A 14,641-nucleotide genomic window follows, 5' to 3' on the forward strand; every position below is an offset into this window, starting at 1 on the left:
AAAAAAAAAAAAAAAAAAAAAAAAAGAAAATTTAAGATCTTTCTTCAAAGAAGCTGTAGCATTTTACATTCCTGCTAGCAGTCTATGAGAGTTTCAGTTGCTCCACATCCTTATCAATTCTTAGTATTTTCAGTATTAACTTCAGACATCCTGAAGTGGTGTGCAGTGGTATCTCACTGTGGTTTTAATTTGTATTTCCCTGACAACTGGTGATGCTGAGCATCTTTTCATATGTTTATTGGCCATTTATGTATTTGGGGGGGATAAAATGTCTCTTCAAATTTTTTGCTCATTTTCAAAATCAAGTTGTCATATTATTGAGCTATAAGAGTTCTTTATATATTCTGTATACAAGTCCTTTATCAGATATATATTTAACAACTACTTTCTCCTAGTCTGTGGCCTGCCTTTCATATTCTTAACTCTATTTTTTGAAGATAATATTTTAATACTGATAACTTCAATGTACCATACTTTTAAAATGATTTGTTTTGTGTCCAATTTAGAAATCTTTGTCTAACCCAATATTTTAGGATTTTCTGTTTATTTTCTAGAAGTTTAGTTATTTTAGGTTTTTTAAAACTGAAATGTAATTCACATAACATAACATTCACTGTTTCAGGGTATGTTTCAGTGGTTATTGGTATAGTCACTGTGTTGTGCAGTCACTGCCATCTAATTCCAGAACATTCATAACCCAGAAAAGAAACTCTGTGTTGATTAGCAGTTAGTACCAATTCCTCCTGCCTCCCACCCTCTGGCAACCACTAACCTACTTTCTATCTCTATGGATTTGCCTATTCTAGATAATTCATATAAGTGGAATCATATAATAGGTGGCCTTTTGTGTCTGGCTTATTTTACTTAGCACTTATTTTTAAGTTATCCGAGCAAAATACATTTACATCTTTACATTTTTCTATAGTTACATAGCCACAGAGTCATCACCTTGAACCTCTGACTCCGACAAAAACTGATACAAGTTTGTATGGTGAGTTTGTTGGACGTTTTACTGGTGCCAGTTAGAGGAGGTGGGTTTCCATGATCCTTGTAGCAGCCAAGGTTTCCAGGCACTAGAGAAAAAAGAAAAACAAAAGAATTTCACAACATCTGGCTGTGAAACACCAAGGAGGAAAAGCGATTTGTGCCAGGTACTTTCATCTCAGCCAGTATTTCCACTCCTGAGGTACAAATAAACAAGCAACCAGCTTTGAAAATGGAAGCTTTAGTGTCATCTGCTAAATATCATGTTTTTGTTTTATTTTGAAGAGTGTGTAAGACCTAGGTCTACCTTTAACTAACCAAATATGTTTTTTAAAAAAACTGTTTAATATTGATAGGATTTAGTATTGAAGAAAACTAGGAACAATTTCCTCAAAACAGAAAGACTCCAATAATGTAAATTATGTTTCAGAGTTACCAGAGGGCAGGAAAAGCCCTCAGAAGCCCACTATCCTATACCTTCTATGTAAGCTCCTAATTCCTTCAAAAATTCCACAAGTGGGATTCCTCAAGGACTTTTGGTAAATATACTAGTTTCTTTTTTTTTTGAGACGGAGTCTCACTCTGTCACCCAGGCTGGAGTGCAGTGGCGCGATCTCGGCTCACTGCAAGCTCCGCCTCCTGGGTTCAAGACCTTCTCCTGTCTCAGCCTCCTGAGTAGCTGGGACTACAGGCACCCGCCACCTCGCCCGGCTAATTTTTTGTATTTTTAGTAGAGACGGGGTTTCACCGTGTTAGCCAGTGTGGTCTTGATCTCTTGACCTCGTGATCCACCCGCCTTGGCCTCCCAAAGTGCCGGGATTACAGGTGTGAGCCACCGTGCCCGGCTATATTAGTTTCTTATTGCTGCTGGGACAAATTACCACAAACCTAGTGGCTTAAAATAACAAATTTATTATCTTTTAGTTCTGGAGGTCAGGAGTACTGAGTGGGGCTTATGGATCTAAACTCAAGGTGTTAGGAGAGCCAAGTTCCTCCTAGAGGCTCAAGGGGAGAATCCATTCCTTGCCTTTTCAACCTCCTAGCAGCTGCCCATATGCCCTGGTTTGCAGCCACACCATTCCATCCTCTGTTTCTGTCAGCACCTCTCCCTCTTCCCTCTGTTTCTGTTAGCACCCCCCCTTCCTCCGTTTCCGTCAGCACCTCTCCTTCCTCCCTCTGTTCCCATCATCACCTCTCCCTCCTCCCTCTGTGTTCTTCATCACCTCTCCTTCCTCCCTCTGTGTTCTTCATCACCTCTCCTTCCTCCCTCTGTTCCCATCATCACCTCTCCCTCCTCCCTCTGTGTTCTTCATCACCTCTCCTTCCTCCCTCTGTGTTCTTCAGCACCTCTCCTTCCTCCCTCTGTTCCCATCATCACCTCTCCCTCCTCCCTCTGTGTTCTTCATCACCTCTCCTTCCTCGTTTCCATCACCTCTTCCTCCTCCCTCTGTTTCCATCATCACCTCTCCTTCCTCCCTGTTTCCATCATCACCTCTCCCTCCTCCCTCTGTTTCCATCATCACCTGTCCTTCCTCCCTCTGCTTCCATCAGCACCTCTCCCTCCTCCCTGTTTCCATCATCACCTCTCCCTCCTCCATTTCCTTCATCACCTTTCCTTCCTCCCTGTTTCCATCATCACCTCTCCTTCCTCTGTTTCCGTCAGCACCCCTCCTTCCTCCCTCTGCTTCCTTCATCACCTCTCCCTCCCTGTTTCCATTATCACCTCTCCTTCCTCTCTATTTCCATCAGCACTCTACTTCTTCCCTCTGTTTCCATCATCACCTCTCCCTCCTCCCTGTTTCCATCATCACCTCTCCCTCCTCCCTCTGTTTCCATCAGCACCTGTCCCTCCTCCCTGTTTCCTTCATCACCTCTCCTTCCTACCTCTGTTTCCATCATCACCTGTCCCTCCTCCCTGTTTCCTTCATCACCTCTCCGTCCTCCCTCTGTTTCCACCATCACCTCTCCCTCCTCCCTGTTTCCATCAGCACCTGTCCCTTCTCCCTCTGTTTCCTTCATCACCTCTCCCTCCTCCCTCTGTTTCCCTCAGCACCTGTCCTTCCCCCTTCTTGTTTCCTTCATCACCCTTCATCACCTCTCCTTCCTCCCTGTTTCCATCATCACCTGTCCCTCCTCCCTGTTTCCTTCATCACCTCTCCTTCTTTCCTCTGTTTCCATCATCACCTCTCCCTCCTCCATTTCCTTCATCACCTCTCCTTCCTCCCTGTTTCCTTCATCACCTCTCCTTCCTCCCTGTTTAATCACCTCCCCCTCCTCCCTGTTTCCATCATCACCTCTCCCTCCTCCCTCTGTTTCCTTCATCACATCTCCTTCCTCCCTGTTTCCATCAGCACCTCTCCTTCCTCCATTTCCATCATCACCTCTCCTTCTTTCCTCTGTTTCCATTATCACCTCTCCTTCTTCTCTGTTTCCTTCATCACCTCTCCTTCCTCCCTGTTTCCTTCATCACCTCTCCTTCCTTCCTCTGTTTCCATCATCACCTCTCCCTCCTCCCTCTGTTTCCTTCATCACCTCTCCTTTCTCCCTGTTTCCATCATCACCTCTCCTTCCTCCCTGTTTCCGTCAGCACCTCTCCTTCCTCCCTCTGTTTCCTTCATCACCTCTCCTTCCTCCCTCTATTTACATTGTCACATCGTCTTTTCTGACTCACATCCTCCTGCCTAAGGACCCTGTGATTACATTGGTCCCACCTGGATAATCTATTACAAAATCTTTCATCATATCTGCAAAATTTCCTATGCCATCTAAGGTAACGTACTGACAGATTCTAGGGATTATATCATGAATATCTTTGGAGGGCCATTCTTCAGCCCACCACATTGAGCATATTAGTGTTTCACAGCCACACATCAGATGGTTTGGTCTAGTAGAAAAAGCTGTAGCTGAGAACAAGAAAGCTAAATATATGTACCAACTCTGGTAGACAGATTACAAAGATGGACCTCAATGATTCTGCTATGCACTCAATGTTTGCATACCCCTATGACACTTGGTCTCTGCCCTGGCACAGAGCAACTCTCTGGGAATTTTCTGGGTGACCAGAGCATCTTTTGTTCTAATGAGACAACTCTTGGTAGGCTCCTGGATAGCTTCAGGATGGGAGTTGGTCACAAGAACGACCAAGCCATGATTAGAAGCTTGGAACTTTCAGTCCCACATCCCCACAACCTCCAGGGAGGAGAGAGAGCCTAGACATTGAGTTAATAATCAATCATGCCTATGTAATGAAGCCATCATTAAAATTCCTAAAAGATGCCATTTGGAGAGCTTCTGGGTTGGTGAATACATATCTGTGCCAGGTATGGCAAACTCCACAAGAACAGAAGCTCCTGTGTACAGGATCCTTCCTGACCTCACCCTATGTATCTCTTCATCTGCAGTTCACCCATAGCCTTTTAGTTTTATTTTTTTAATTATTGAATTGAGATGGGGTCTCACTATGTTGCTCAGGCTGGTCTTGAACTCCGAGGCTTAAGCGATCCTCCTGCCTCAGCCTCCCAAAGTGATGGGATTACAGGTGTGAGCCACCATACTTAGGCACGCCTATGTCCTTTATAATAAACTGGTAAGTGTAAGTGTTTCCCTGAGTTCTGGGAGCTGTTACAGCAAATTATCAAACCAGAGGAGAGGGTTGTGGGAACCCCCAATTTGTAGCCAAGTTGGGACCCACTCCTTGCAATTGGCATCTTAAGTGGGGGGCAGTCTTGTGGGACTGAGTTAGGTAGTGCCATAACTTAATTGTAAGACCACCAGGTGGTATCTGGAAACTTGGAGAATTGGCTGGTTTGAGACAAATCCATATATCTGGTGTCAGAAAAGAAGTGTATGAATGTATGGGAAAAAATTTTTCCCCCTATTACTCCCTAAAATTAATATATTGAAGCCCGAGTTCCCAATATGAAGGTATTTGGAGGTGAAGCCTTTGGGAGGTAATTAGGTTTAGATGAGGTTATGACGGCTGAGCCCCCATGATGGAATCACTGCCCTTATATGAGGAAGAGACCAGAGCCCCCTCTCTCTCTGCAGCAAGAAGGTAGCCCTCAGCAAACTAGGAAGAGAGGCCTCACCAGGCACTGAGTCGCCAGCACTTTGACCTTGGACTTCCTAGCCCCTTGAACTGTGAGAAATCAGTGTTTGTAGTTTAAGCCACCCACTCTATGGTATTTTGTTACAGCAGCTCAAACTGCCTAAGACAGATCCCCACTTCCTGGTATTCATGTCCTTGTATAATCTCCTCCCGCTGAGTGTGAGCTGGACTGCTGACATGCTTTTGACAAGTAGAATGTGGCAAAGTTGATGGGATGTCACTTCTGGGATTAGGTTACAAAAGACTGTGACTTCATCTTGCTTGCAGACTCTCTATTGTTTTCTCGCTTTGTATATTTCTATGAAGCAATATGCCATGTTAGAGGCTGTACGGTAAGGAACTGAGGGTAGACTTCAGCCAACATCCAGCAAGAAAAAGAATTTCACCCAATGGTCCACAAATAACTAAATCCTACCAACAACTGTGTGAGGTTGAAAGTGGATCTCTCCTCAGTTGAGCCTTCAAATGAGACTCCAGCTCTGGTAGACACCTGGATTGCAGCTTTGTGAGAGACCTTGAAGCAGGATCTTGCTAAGTCATACCCTGGATTTCCTGACCCACAGAATGCATGAGATAATGAATGTGTGTTGTTTAAGCCACCAAGTTTTAAGGTAATTTATTATGCAGTAATAGATAATTAATATACCTTATAATACTATAATACTTATAATACTAAATATAGCTTTATTGAATAAAGAAATTAATTCATCATGGGTCATGGACAATGAATCTCTGTGGACCTTAGTTTTCCATCTGTGAGACTGATTTATGAATCACTCTGCTATCAGCTGAAGTCCTTTCCCTTTTTCCATTTGTTCCCCATGGTTTATATAACTGAAGATACAACAAAACACAATGAGGCCTGGTCTCAGAAGCACTTCTAGGTCAGCTGAGAGTTATGTATCACACAATTCCAAAGTGACAGCCATATAGACACGCAGATAGCATTTTTTTCCTTTATGTTTCAGACTGGAAAACAGTATGGTCCAGTTTAATAAGCTTTATATCCACATTAGTCTGTTAGGCATATAAAAATACATTCATGCATATGTGTGCATGTACACACAGACACATACATTTTAATGTATTTCACCATCTAACCAGCTCATTTTAAGTTGGCAGGAAGTACTTCTCTTAACCCAAAGACTCACCCTTCCCCCTCTAAGCCAAGTGGTTACCTTTCTCCCTTGCGTCACACATGGTTCAAATATAACAAATGTGGCTCACCACACAAAAGTTAAAATGCATCCTTCGGAAACAAACTAAATCTCTATAGTAGCAAATGTAAACAGAAAAGCTCTATGCAGTAGGAGTCCAGTGTTGGGGGCAGGGGGCCCTGGCTTTGAAATGTCTGGGTTTTAGGGTTTAAACAACTGCAGTGAGTCAAACTTCTCTAGTCAAGAGCATATGATATAAACCGAGTTTGTTAAAGGGACCTTACGCATGGAAACCTGAGCCAGGTTCTTAATAAGAGCTACTTGATGATGATCATCTTGGTCACTTACTCTGATTTTTGTTTCATTTATTCCATTATGCTTACAAGTAAGCATGTTATTATGTATTAGTTTACAGAGAGCCTAAGGCATATAATCATAAATGTTAAGGTTAGACATAAACAAGGTCATGGCTTGCATTAACGCAGCTGGAACCTCTAAGCTTTATTAATTTGTTGAGCAAATCCAGGTGGTTCGTGTTTCAATAGGACAGTGAGGTCTTGAAACACACCATGAGGTAGATCACTGGGAATCAGACCACAGCCTGCTGCCCTTCTAACCCATTTGAACATCAGTGGCCTAAGGTATCAAACTTGGCCCCAAAGGTAATCACTTGCCAACTGTGACACTGTCAATTCTACCTCCTACAATATCACATACATCTGCCCTTGCCTCTCTGCTCATGCTGCCACTTCCCCAGTTTGGATCACCATCTCCTTTCACTTAGACCACTGCATCAGACTCTTATTCTATCTCCATTTCTAGGCTTACCCTACTCTAATCTAGTTAGCAGACTGCAACCAGAATAATCTTTGTAGTACATTCCAGACAGAAGTGCAAAGGCCTGAAGCAAGAAAGATTGTGGCCTTGGCAGGAACTACAAGAAGTGAGCGTGACTGGTGGCGGAGAAAGGGAAAAGCAGCAGCAGCTGGTGAGGTAAGTGGAGCCCTTCCCCAAACCCTCAAAGCTCTCTGGTTGCCCCCCAGGATAAAGTCCAAACTTTCTCACATGGTACACTGCTGCTGCTCCTGTGCTGCTCCCCCTTCCCCTCTGTGCTGCTCCCCACTCCCCTCTCCCACCACCATGACCTCTCTACCCTTCAGCTCACATTCTATACAGGGCCAAATTGTAGTATATTTGCAAGTTTCCCAACTGGACTTTGCTCTCTGGCCTCTGGGTTTTTGCCATGCTATTCCCTGTGCTTAGAATATTCTTCCCTTCTTAAGATTTCAGCCTGAACATCATTTCCCCTGGGAAGCCCCATGGCCCTCCCATCCTCCCCACCCTATCCCCCACAAGAAAGAGGGTTACGTGTCCCTGCTGTGTAGTCCTACAGCAGTCTATGCTGAGTTTCATTCTGAACATCTGTTTTCCTGTCTCTCTACCTGATTAACTATGAACAACTTAAGGGCAGGACTGTATCTTCCACACACCCCAGTATTCCCAGGGCCTGGAGTGGTCCCAGTCACAAAGCAGGTGATCTAGGACTATATGCTGAATGAACAAGCACTTCCTGCGTCACCCACTGAAATCATGGAATGAGTGGATAACAGCACTTCTTTTTTTTCCCATAAGTTATTGGGGAACAGGTGGTGTCTGGTTACATGAGTAAGTTCTTCAGGGGTGATTTGTGAGATTTTGGTGCACCCATCACCTGAGCAGTACACACTGAACCCAATTTGTAGTCTTTTTTCCTCACCCCATTCCCACCTTTTCCCCCTGAGTCCTCAAAGTCCATTGTGTCATTCTTACACCTTTGCATCTCCACAGCTTAGCTCACACTTATGAGTGAGAACATACAGTATTTGGTTTTCTATTCCTGAGTTACTTCGCACTTGGAATAATAGTCTCCAATCCCATCCAGGTTGCTGCAAATGCCATCAGAGTGGATAAAGGGCAGAGTGAATGAACAAGGTACAGTGAAAGTGGAAAGCAGACTCAACCCACGTAACATCATCCACTTAAAGCTGAGAACAGTTGGTTTTGACTCCTTTCTCCTCACTGTCTTCTTTGGCTATGCAGGAACATCATTCTGGATAATTGAGTTTTCCAGAAAGCTTAACTTTAAAACTTAACATTTTATCTTAATCATTTTGGATGAAACCTTTCTAACATGTATTAGATCTTTCTTAAACAAGTTTAACAAGTTTAGCCTACTTTAAATTTTTCTTGGTAACCTGAGGTCATCAAATATACTTCAAAACGGCCCCAGACTGGTGTGCTTTTTTATGTTCTAGTGTCTGACTTTAATAGTTAATTTGTCTCTTGGTTGTTGTCTCAGTCAACGCAGGCTGCTAAACAAAATGCTATAGGCTGGTGGCTTAAACAATGGACATGGTTCTGGAGGCTGAGAAGTCTAAGGTCGAGGTACTGGCAGTTTCAGTTTCTGATGAGGGCCCTCTTCCTGGCTTTCAGACCAAAACCTTCTTGCTGTGTCCTCACATGGCAGAGGGAGATGGAGCTCTGGTTTCTCTTCCTTTCCTTTTTTTTTTTTTTTTTTTGACATGGAGTTTTGCTCTTGTGGCCCAGGCTGGAGTGCAATGGCGCAATCTTGGCTCACTGCAACCTCCACCCCCTGAGTTCAAGTGATTCTCCGGCCTCAGTCTCCCAAGTAGCTGGGATTACAGGTACCCGCCACCATGCCCAGCTCATTTTTTGTATTTTTAGTAGAGATGGGGTACACCATGTTGGCCAGGCTGGTCTTGAACTCCTGACCTCAGGTGATCTACCTGACTTGGCCTCCCAAAGTACTGGGATTACAGGCGTGAGCCACTGCACCCAGCCCTCTTCCTCTCCTTATAAGGACACTAATCCCATCATGGGAGCCCCACTCTCATGACCTCATCTAAACCTAATTACCTCCCCAAGGACCTCATCTCCAAATGTCATCACATTGCAGGGTTAGGGCTTCAACATAAGAATGGTGGGGGTTGGGGGGAGACAAACATTCAATCTAAAACAGTTGCTGTCAAGGCTGCTGCAACCTCAGAACATTAGAACTGAAAGGGGTCTTTGAGGGCATCTACTTATTACTGTCAACGCCTGCAGTCTTTGCTTAACCTCTTCTTAATTTGCTGCTTCTTAGGCTTAGAACAAAACTGTGGAGCTTATAAGAGCTGTATGAAAAATAGAACATGCAGCGTCTAAAAGACGGAGGGCCATTATTCCCCTCACTTTCTGCCATCCACATTGTGGCTCAGGAGTGGGTTTTGCTTGCTCCCTTCCTAGGACTTGGCAATGTTCTGAAGGGCACTGGTGCCACCTGTGTCCAGGAGCAGGTGGCCTTTTACAGTGAGACAAACCCTAGGGTAAATTCTGGCCTCTCCATCACAGCCTTTCTCAGCTCAGTTCATCAACAGCGGAATGAGAATCAATACGGACCTCAAAGGGTTCTTGTGAGAAATAAAATGAGATAATGTAAATAAGGTAAATACCACAAGGCCTAGCAGAATAGAATGTGCTGAATAAATAGTGTTTATTATCATGATATACAATAAGACTTTCATCATTCACCACACAAACAAGAACAACTTGCTGAGTCATAGAAAAATAAAATAGGCTGATTTAAAAGACAAAAATCAAAGGCAGCCACCTCAGAAAACGGTTTGATTCCGGATATTAAAATATTAATCTCTTACATCTGTATAGCATACAGTGCATTTTCACATAAGTCAGCTCATAGGAAGCTCTAGCCCTTTCATCAGGGAGGCAGGACAGATGATATTATTCCTATAGCACAAGAAGAAAACCAGTCTAGCAAGGTTAAAGGACTTGTATGGGGACACACAAGGCAGAACTGGAGAGTCGGGGTAAGCTCCAGGGTTGCAGACTCCCATTCCATGGGTTTTTTTTGTTTTGTTTTGTTTTTTCATGTCTCTGACCCCTTTTCTTATAGGACCAGTCTGGGTAACTAAATGAAAGTGACTCCCTGAGATTCAAGACTGAATTCTCAAACACATTAGCCCCTCAACACTCTGTGCCCCATGAGGGAAGCCTCTGCGGTCCCAGTCAGCCTCTGAGGGGCCACTGCCCTCTGACTTGTCCTGGAAAGTGTGGCTCGAAGTCTAGTCAGAGAAGACACGTCATGTTGCTTCAAAAGCATTACTACTCAACTGAGTGGATTTCTAGATCGTGTTCCACCCTCAGTGCTTCCCAGAAGCAAGGAGGAAAAGCCAATTTGAAAAAGGATATTTGTCTTCAAATTCCTTTTCATTTCAAGCTTACTTTGAAGTCCTTGTGGCTTGGTCATGCATTTTCCTCTTACCAAAGAGGCGTCATCACTTTCAATTTTTAAAAAATTATCTTCACATACAAATGGACCCCTTGTTTAACACGGCTGAGGTTTCAAAACTCGTGAAAATTAATTACAAACATTCAGATGTTGAAGATAAAAAATACAGAGGAGTTAAAGAGAGATGGTCCTCCATTCACATTAACCCAGGAACTATATAGTTCTTTTACTATCATAAGAAACAACTGGGAAGCAATCAGACAGGCCCACTAAACATTGTTACATTTGAATATAACTGTGGCTTCATTGTGAAGGTGCTACATACCCCTCCATGGGGGCCTCCATGGCTGACAGCCGTTCTTTGAGAACCACCTATTACCCACAGCACCTTCTCAGAGTCTCTGCTCCCATAACTGCTGCTGGTTGGGGACAAGACAAAGGGCTCCATCCTCTGGCCACAGCTGCCTCACTCTGGGACCACCAGATTCTCTTTCTTAGGAAGCTAGAATTGGGATCCGCTCAGTGAATGCAGGCACTGAAATTGTAGGGATCTGTCAAGTAGGAGTTGAGGCAACCAAACTCAAGTTTGGGCCATGTGAGTGGATGAGTGAGCCAATTCTGCTGATCCACGAAGAGGAAAAAGGATGGATAACAAGCTGAGAGGCAGAGATGGGAGATGAAGTGGCCACAGAGAGAGACAGTGAAAGTGCCTGCTTTCTTTTTAATTTCTTGGGACACAGGGGTTGGGTTCTGTGATATATCCCAATGGTCTTCGAATAGATTTCTTTTGCTCAAGTTAGCTTGAGTGAGTTCTAGTCCTGGTAACTAAATCATTCCTATCGAAGACAGAAGGCATACCCATCACAGCAAAGGCTCAGTTTGAATCCAAATCTTCAGCTGGTAATTCACCAACAAGCAGCCCTGACTATTATTATGTTTTCTATTCCACTGCTCTGACCAGATCTGGGATATTTGCTTTAAGAAACGCTAAGTGCTTGTCCTATGTCTTAAAAATAACTCTTTCCAAGGCCGGGCGTGGTGGCTCATGCCTGTAATCCTAGCACTTTGGGAGGCTGAGGCAGGTGGATCACAAGAGGTCAGGAGATCGAGACCATCCTAGCTAACACGGTGAAACCCTGTCTCTACTAAAAATACAAAAAAATAGCTGGGCGAGGTGGCGGGAGCCTGTAGTCCCAGCTACTCAGGCAGCTGAGGCAGGAGAATGGCGTAAACCTGGGAGGTGGAGCTTGCAGTGAGCCAAGATCGCGCCACTGCACTCCAGCCTGGGCAACAGAGCGAGACTCCGTCTCAAAAAAAAAAACAAAAAACAAAACTCTTCCAAGGCTCTGCAGAACTCCTTTTTTTTTTTCTAAGTAAAATCTGCTTTTTCAGAAATGATGTAACTCCTCTGCTGATTTTTTTTTTAATAGAGACAGGGTCTCACTCTGTTGCCCAGGCGGGAGCACAGTGATGCAATCATACTCACTGCAGCCTTGAACTCCTGAGTTCAAGTGATCTTCCCATCTCAGCCTCCCGAGTAGCTGAGACTACCAGTGTGTACTACCATGGCTGGCTAATTATTTGTGTATCTTGTAGAGATGGGGTCTCACTATGTTGCCCAGACTGGTCTCAAACTTGTGGCCTCAAGTGATCCTCCTGCCTCAGCCTCCCAAAGTGCTTCTCTGCTGATTTTAAATGTCATTTAACCCTGTGTCAATACCATCTTCTGCCTCAAGGACCCCACACTGGTGTCTCAGTAGCTGATTTCTCCCCTCCACGGAAAGAAAAACTATGTACATCTGAGGCTGCAGCTGGTATCCTACTTCTTTTAGAGCATCAACAGGTAAGTGTGGATTCATCCACACCCTCAGACCTGTGACCATAAGCTCACTGCACCCCGTGCTGTTCATCTGCAACTCCATTCGAAATCTGACAGCTGCCATCTTGGTCCAACTCCTCACAATATGGCCCCACCCCACCTCTATAACTTTATTTCTAAACATAAACTTCCTTTTCAGTCACTCTGATTCTTCAAACAGTCTTACTTGTGCCCCTGAGTCTTACAGCAACACCCCCAAATAAATAAATAAGCACAGCTTTTTCTTCCTCTGTGAAATTCTGTCCTTGGGGGAGGTAGTAAGAGTTCCTAAAGATCCTGATCCTGTAAGGCCAGGATCTATCACAGCAGTAGTTCCCTCCCGGTGGGAGTTCCTTCTCTGAAACTTAGTTTCTGGTGAGTTAATGTGATAAAGAGTCAAAAGAGGCTCTAGTAATTTCTCCCCTCCCTGTACATGTGTGTTGCTCCCACTTTAATAGATTCCCCACTTCTTAAATCGGGCCTTGCAACTTGCTTTGATCCATAGAATGTGGTAGACTTCTGAGTTCATGCCTTAAGAGGAATGGCAGCTTCTGCTGCTTCTGTCTTGGAAGCCAGCCACTGTATAAGAAGTCCGAATACCCTGCTGTTGAGAGAAGTCACTGGATAGAGGTCTGAAGCCACCTTGAATGCCAGCAGAGCTCCCAGTTGCATGCAGGCACCTCACTGAGCCCAGGTGACAGTAACAGAAGAACCACTCAGCTGAAACTCAAGTCGACCCAGAGAACTGGGAGAAATGACAAACTGTTGGTGCTTAAGTCACTAGGGCTGGGGATGGCTCATTACACAGCAATAAACAACTAGTACACATTACTTGGTAAAAGGTCAGTCCAAGTTCAAGAGGAATGATAACTGCTGTGTCCCTGGGAAGAAAAGCTCGTTTGTTGACTTGGACTTTTTTTTCAGGGACACCACAAATATCCCAGGCAAAGAACCTCTTCCTGCTCTTTTATCCCTTGCATATTCCACTTGTCAACAAGCTCTGTCTTCTTCCTAAGTGCCTCTTGGACTTAATCCTTCCTGTCTTGTCTCACTGCTGCCATCATAGCCCAGGCCCTTATCCCCTGAGTTTAGAAATCTACACCCATCCTCTCTTCCCCAAACTTTCTTCCTTTGATCCATCCTGTAAATTACATTGGGCTTGCTTTTCTTCCTAAACTAGGGCTTTCAGCATATCAGTCCCATCTAATCAACTCTTGCTTTCCAGGTCTGACCTGGTTCTTTTTTGTCCCCTCCTCTACTCAGGAAGCCTGGACCCCAACCCACATGCACATCAATTCTGTGCTTCCTCCAAGCTTCTGTCCTGCTGTTCCCTGACCCATTCAGCCACCAGCCACCTTTCTTCCAAAAGGTCCTCTTGTCTTCAAAACTGAGTCCTCTTGTCTTCAAAAACTCACAACACTCTACCTCATAATTCAACACTTATTTATATAATTGGTGTGCTGGTCTGCAATTTTCTCTTAGGTTTATAACTCAGATTCCCAATTACATCATAAGATTGAGGGGCAATTTCTTCTTTATAGGCAAGTGCTGGTACAAAGATTTTCAGTAAAGTCATCCCTATCAATTTGAATGAGTTTTCATTTTTAAGTCCCTAGTGTGCTTTACACAACTGTGCTTTAGAACATTTGTATCTGTCACTGTACCAATATCCATTTGGTTCAGAAAGTCTGTATTTTTTTTTTTTTTTTTGAGGCGGAGTCTTGCTCTGTCGCCCAGGCTGGAGTGCAGTGGCGCGATCTCCGCTCACTGCAAGCTCCGCCTCCTGGGTTCACGCCATTCTCCTGCCTCAGCCTCCCAAGTAGCTGGGACTACAGGCGCCCGCCACCTCGCCCGGCTAGTTTTTTGTATTTTAGTAGAGACGGGGTTTCACTGTGTTCGCCAGGATGGTCTTGATCTCCTGACCTTGTGATCCGCCCGTCTCGGCCTCCCAAAGTGCTGGGATTACAGGCTTGAGCCACCGCGCCCGGCAAGTCTGTATTTTTTTAATGGAAAATTAAATAATACCCACTGGAAAAAAACAAAAAATAACTGAGTACATGCCAGCTCTGAAACCATAAAACTGCATTGCAGGAACAAACGTGAGAGCCAGGCAGAGTGGCTCACACCTGTAATCGTAGTATTCTGGGAGGCCAAGGTGGGAGGATTGCTAGAGCCCAGGAGTTTGAGATCAGCCTGGGCAGCATAGCAAGACTCCATCTCTAAAAAAGTAAAAATAGGCCGGGGGC

At 44.4% G+C, this 14,641-nt stretch overlaps 1 protein-coding gene across 1 annotated transcript in view; it reads right to left on the reverse strand.

The window, feature by feature from the left end:
* The window catches only part of KREMEN1 (kringle containing transmembrane protein 1), a 74,837-nt gene that overhangs the window by 19,759 nt on the left and 40,437 nt on the right, over nucleotides 1–14,641 (reverse strand). The window contains exon 4 of the mRNA XM_017855561.1: nucleotides 949–1,073. Within this exon, the coding sequence (XP_017711050.1) occupies nucleotides 949–1,073 (125 nt within the window). The remainder of the gene's footprint in view (nucleotides 1–948; nucleotides 1,074–14,641) is intronic.

This window comes from Rhinopithecus bieti, unplaced genomic scaffold (genome assembly GCF_001698545.2).
Source record: "Rhinopithecus bieti isolate Rb0 unplaced genomic scaffold, ASM169854v2 scaffold_36959, whole genome shotgun sequence".
Taxonomy (NCBI): Eukaryota; Metazoa; Chordata; class Mammalia; order Primates; family Cercopithecidae; genus Rhinopithecus; species Rhinopithecus bieti.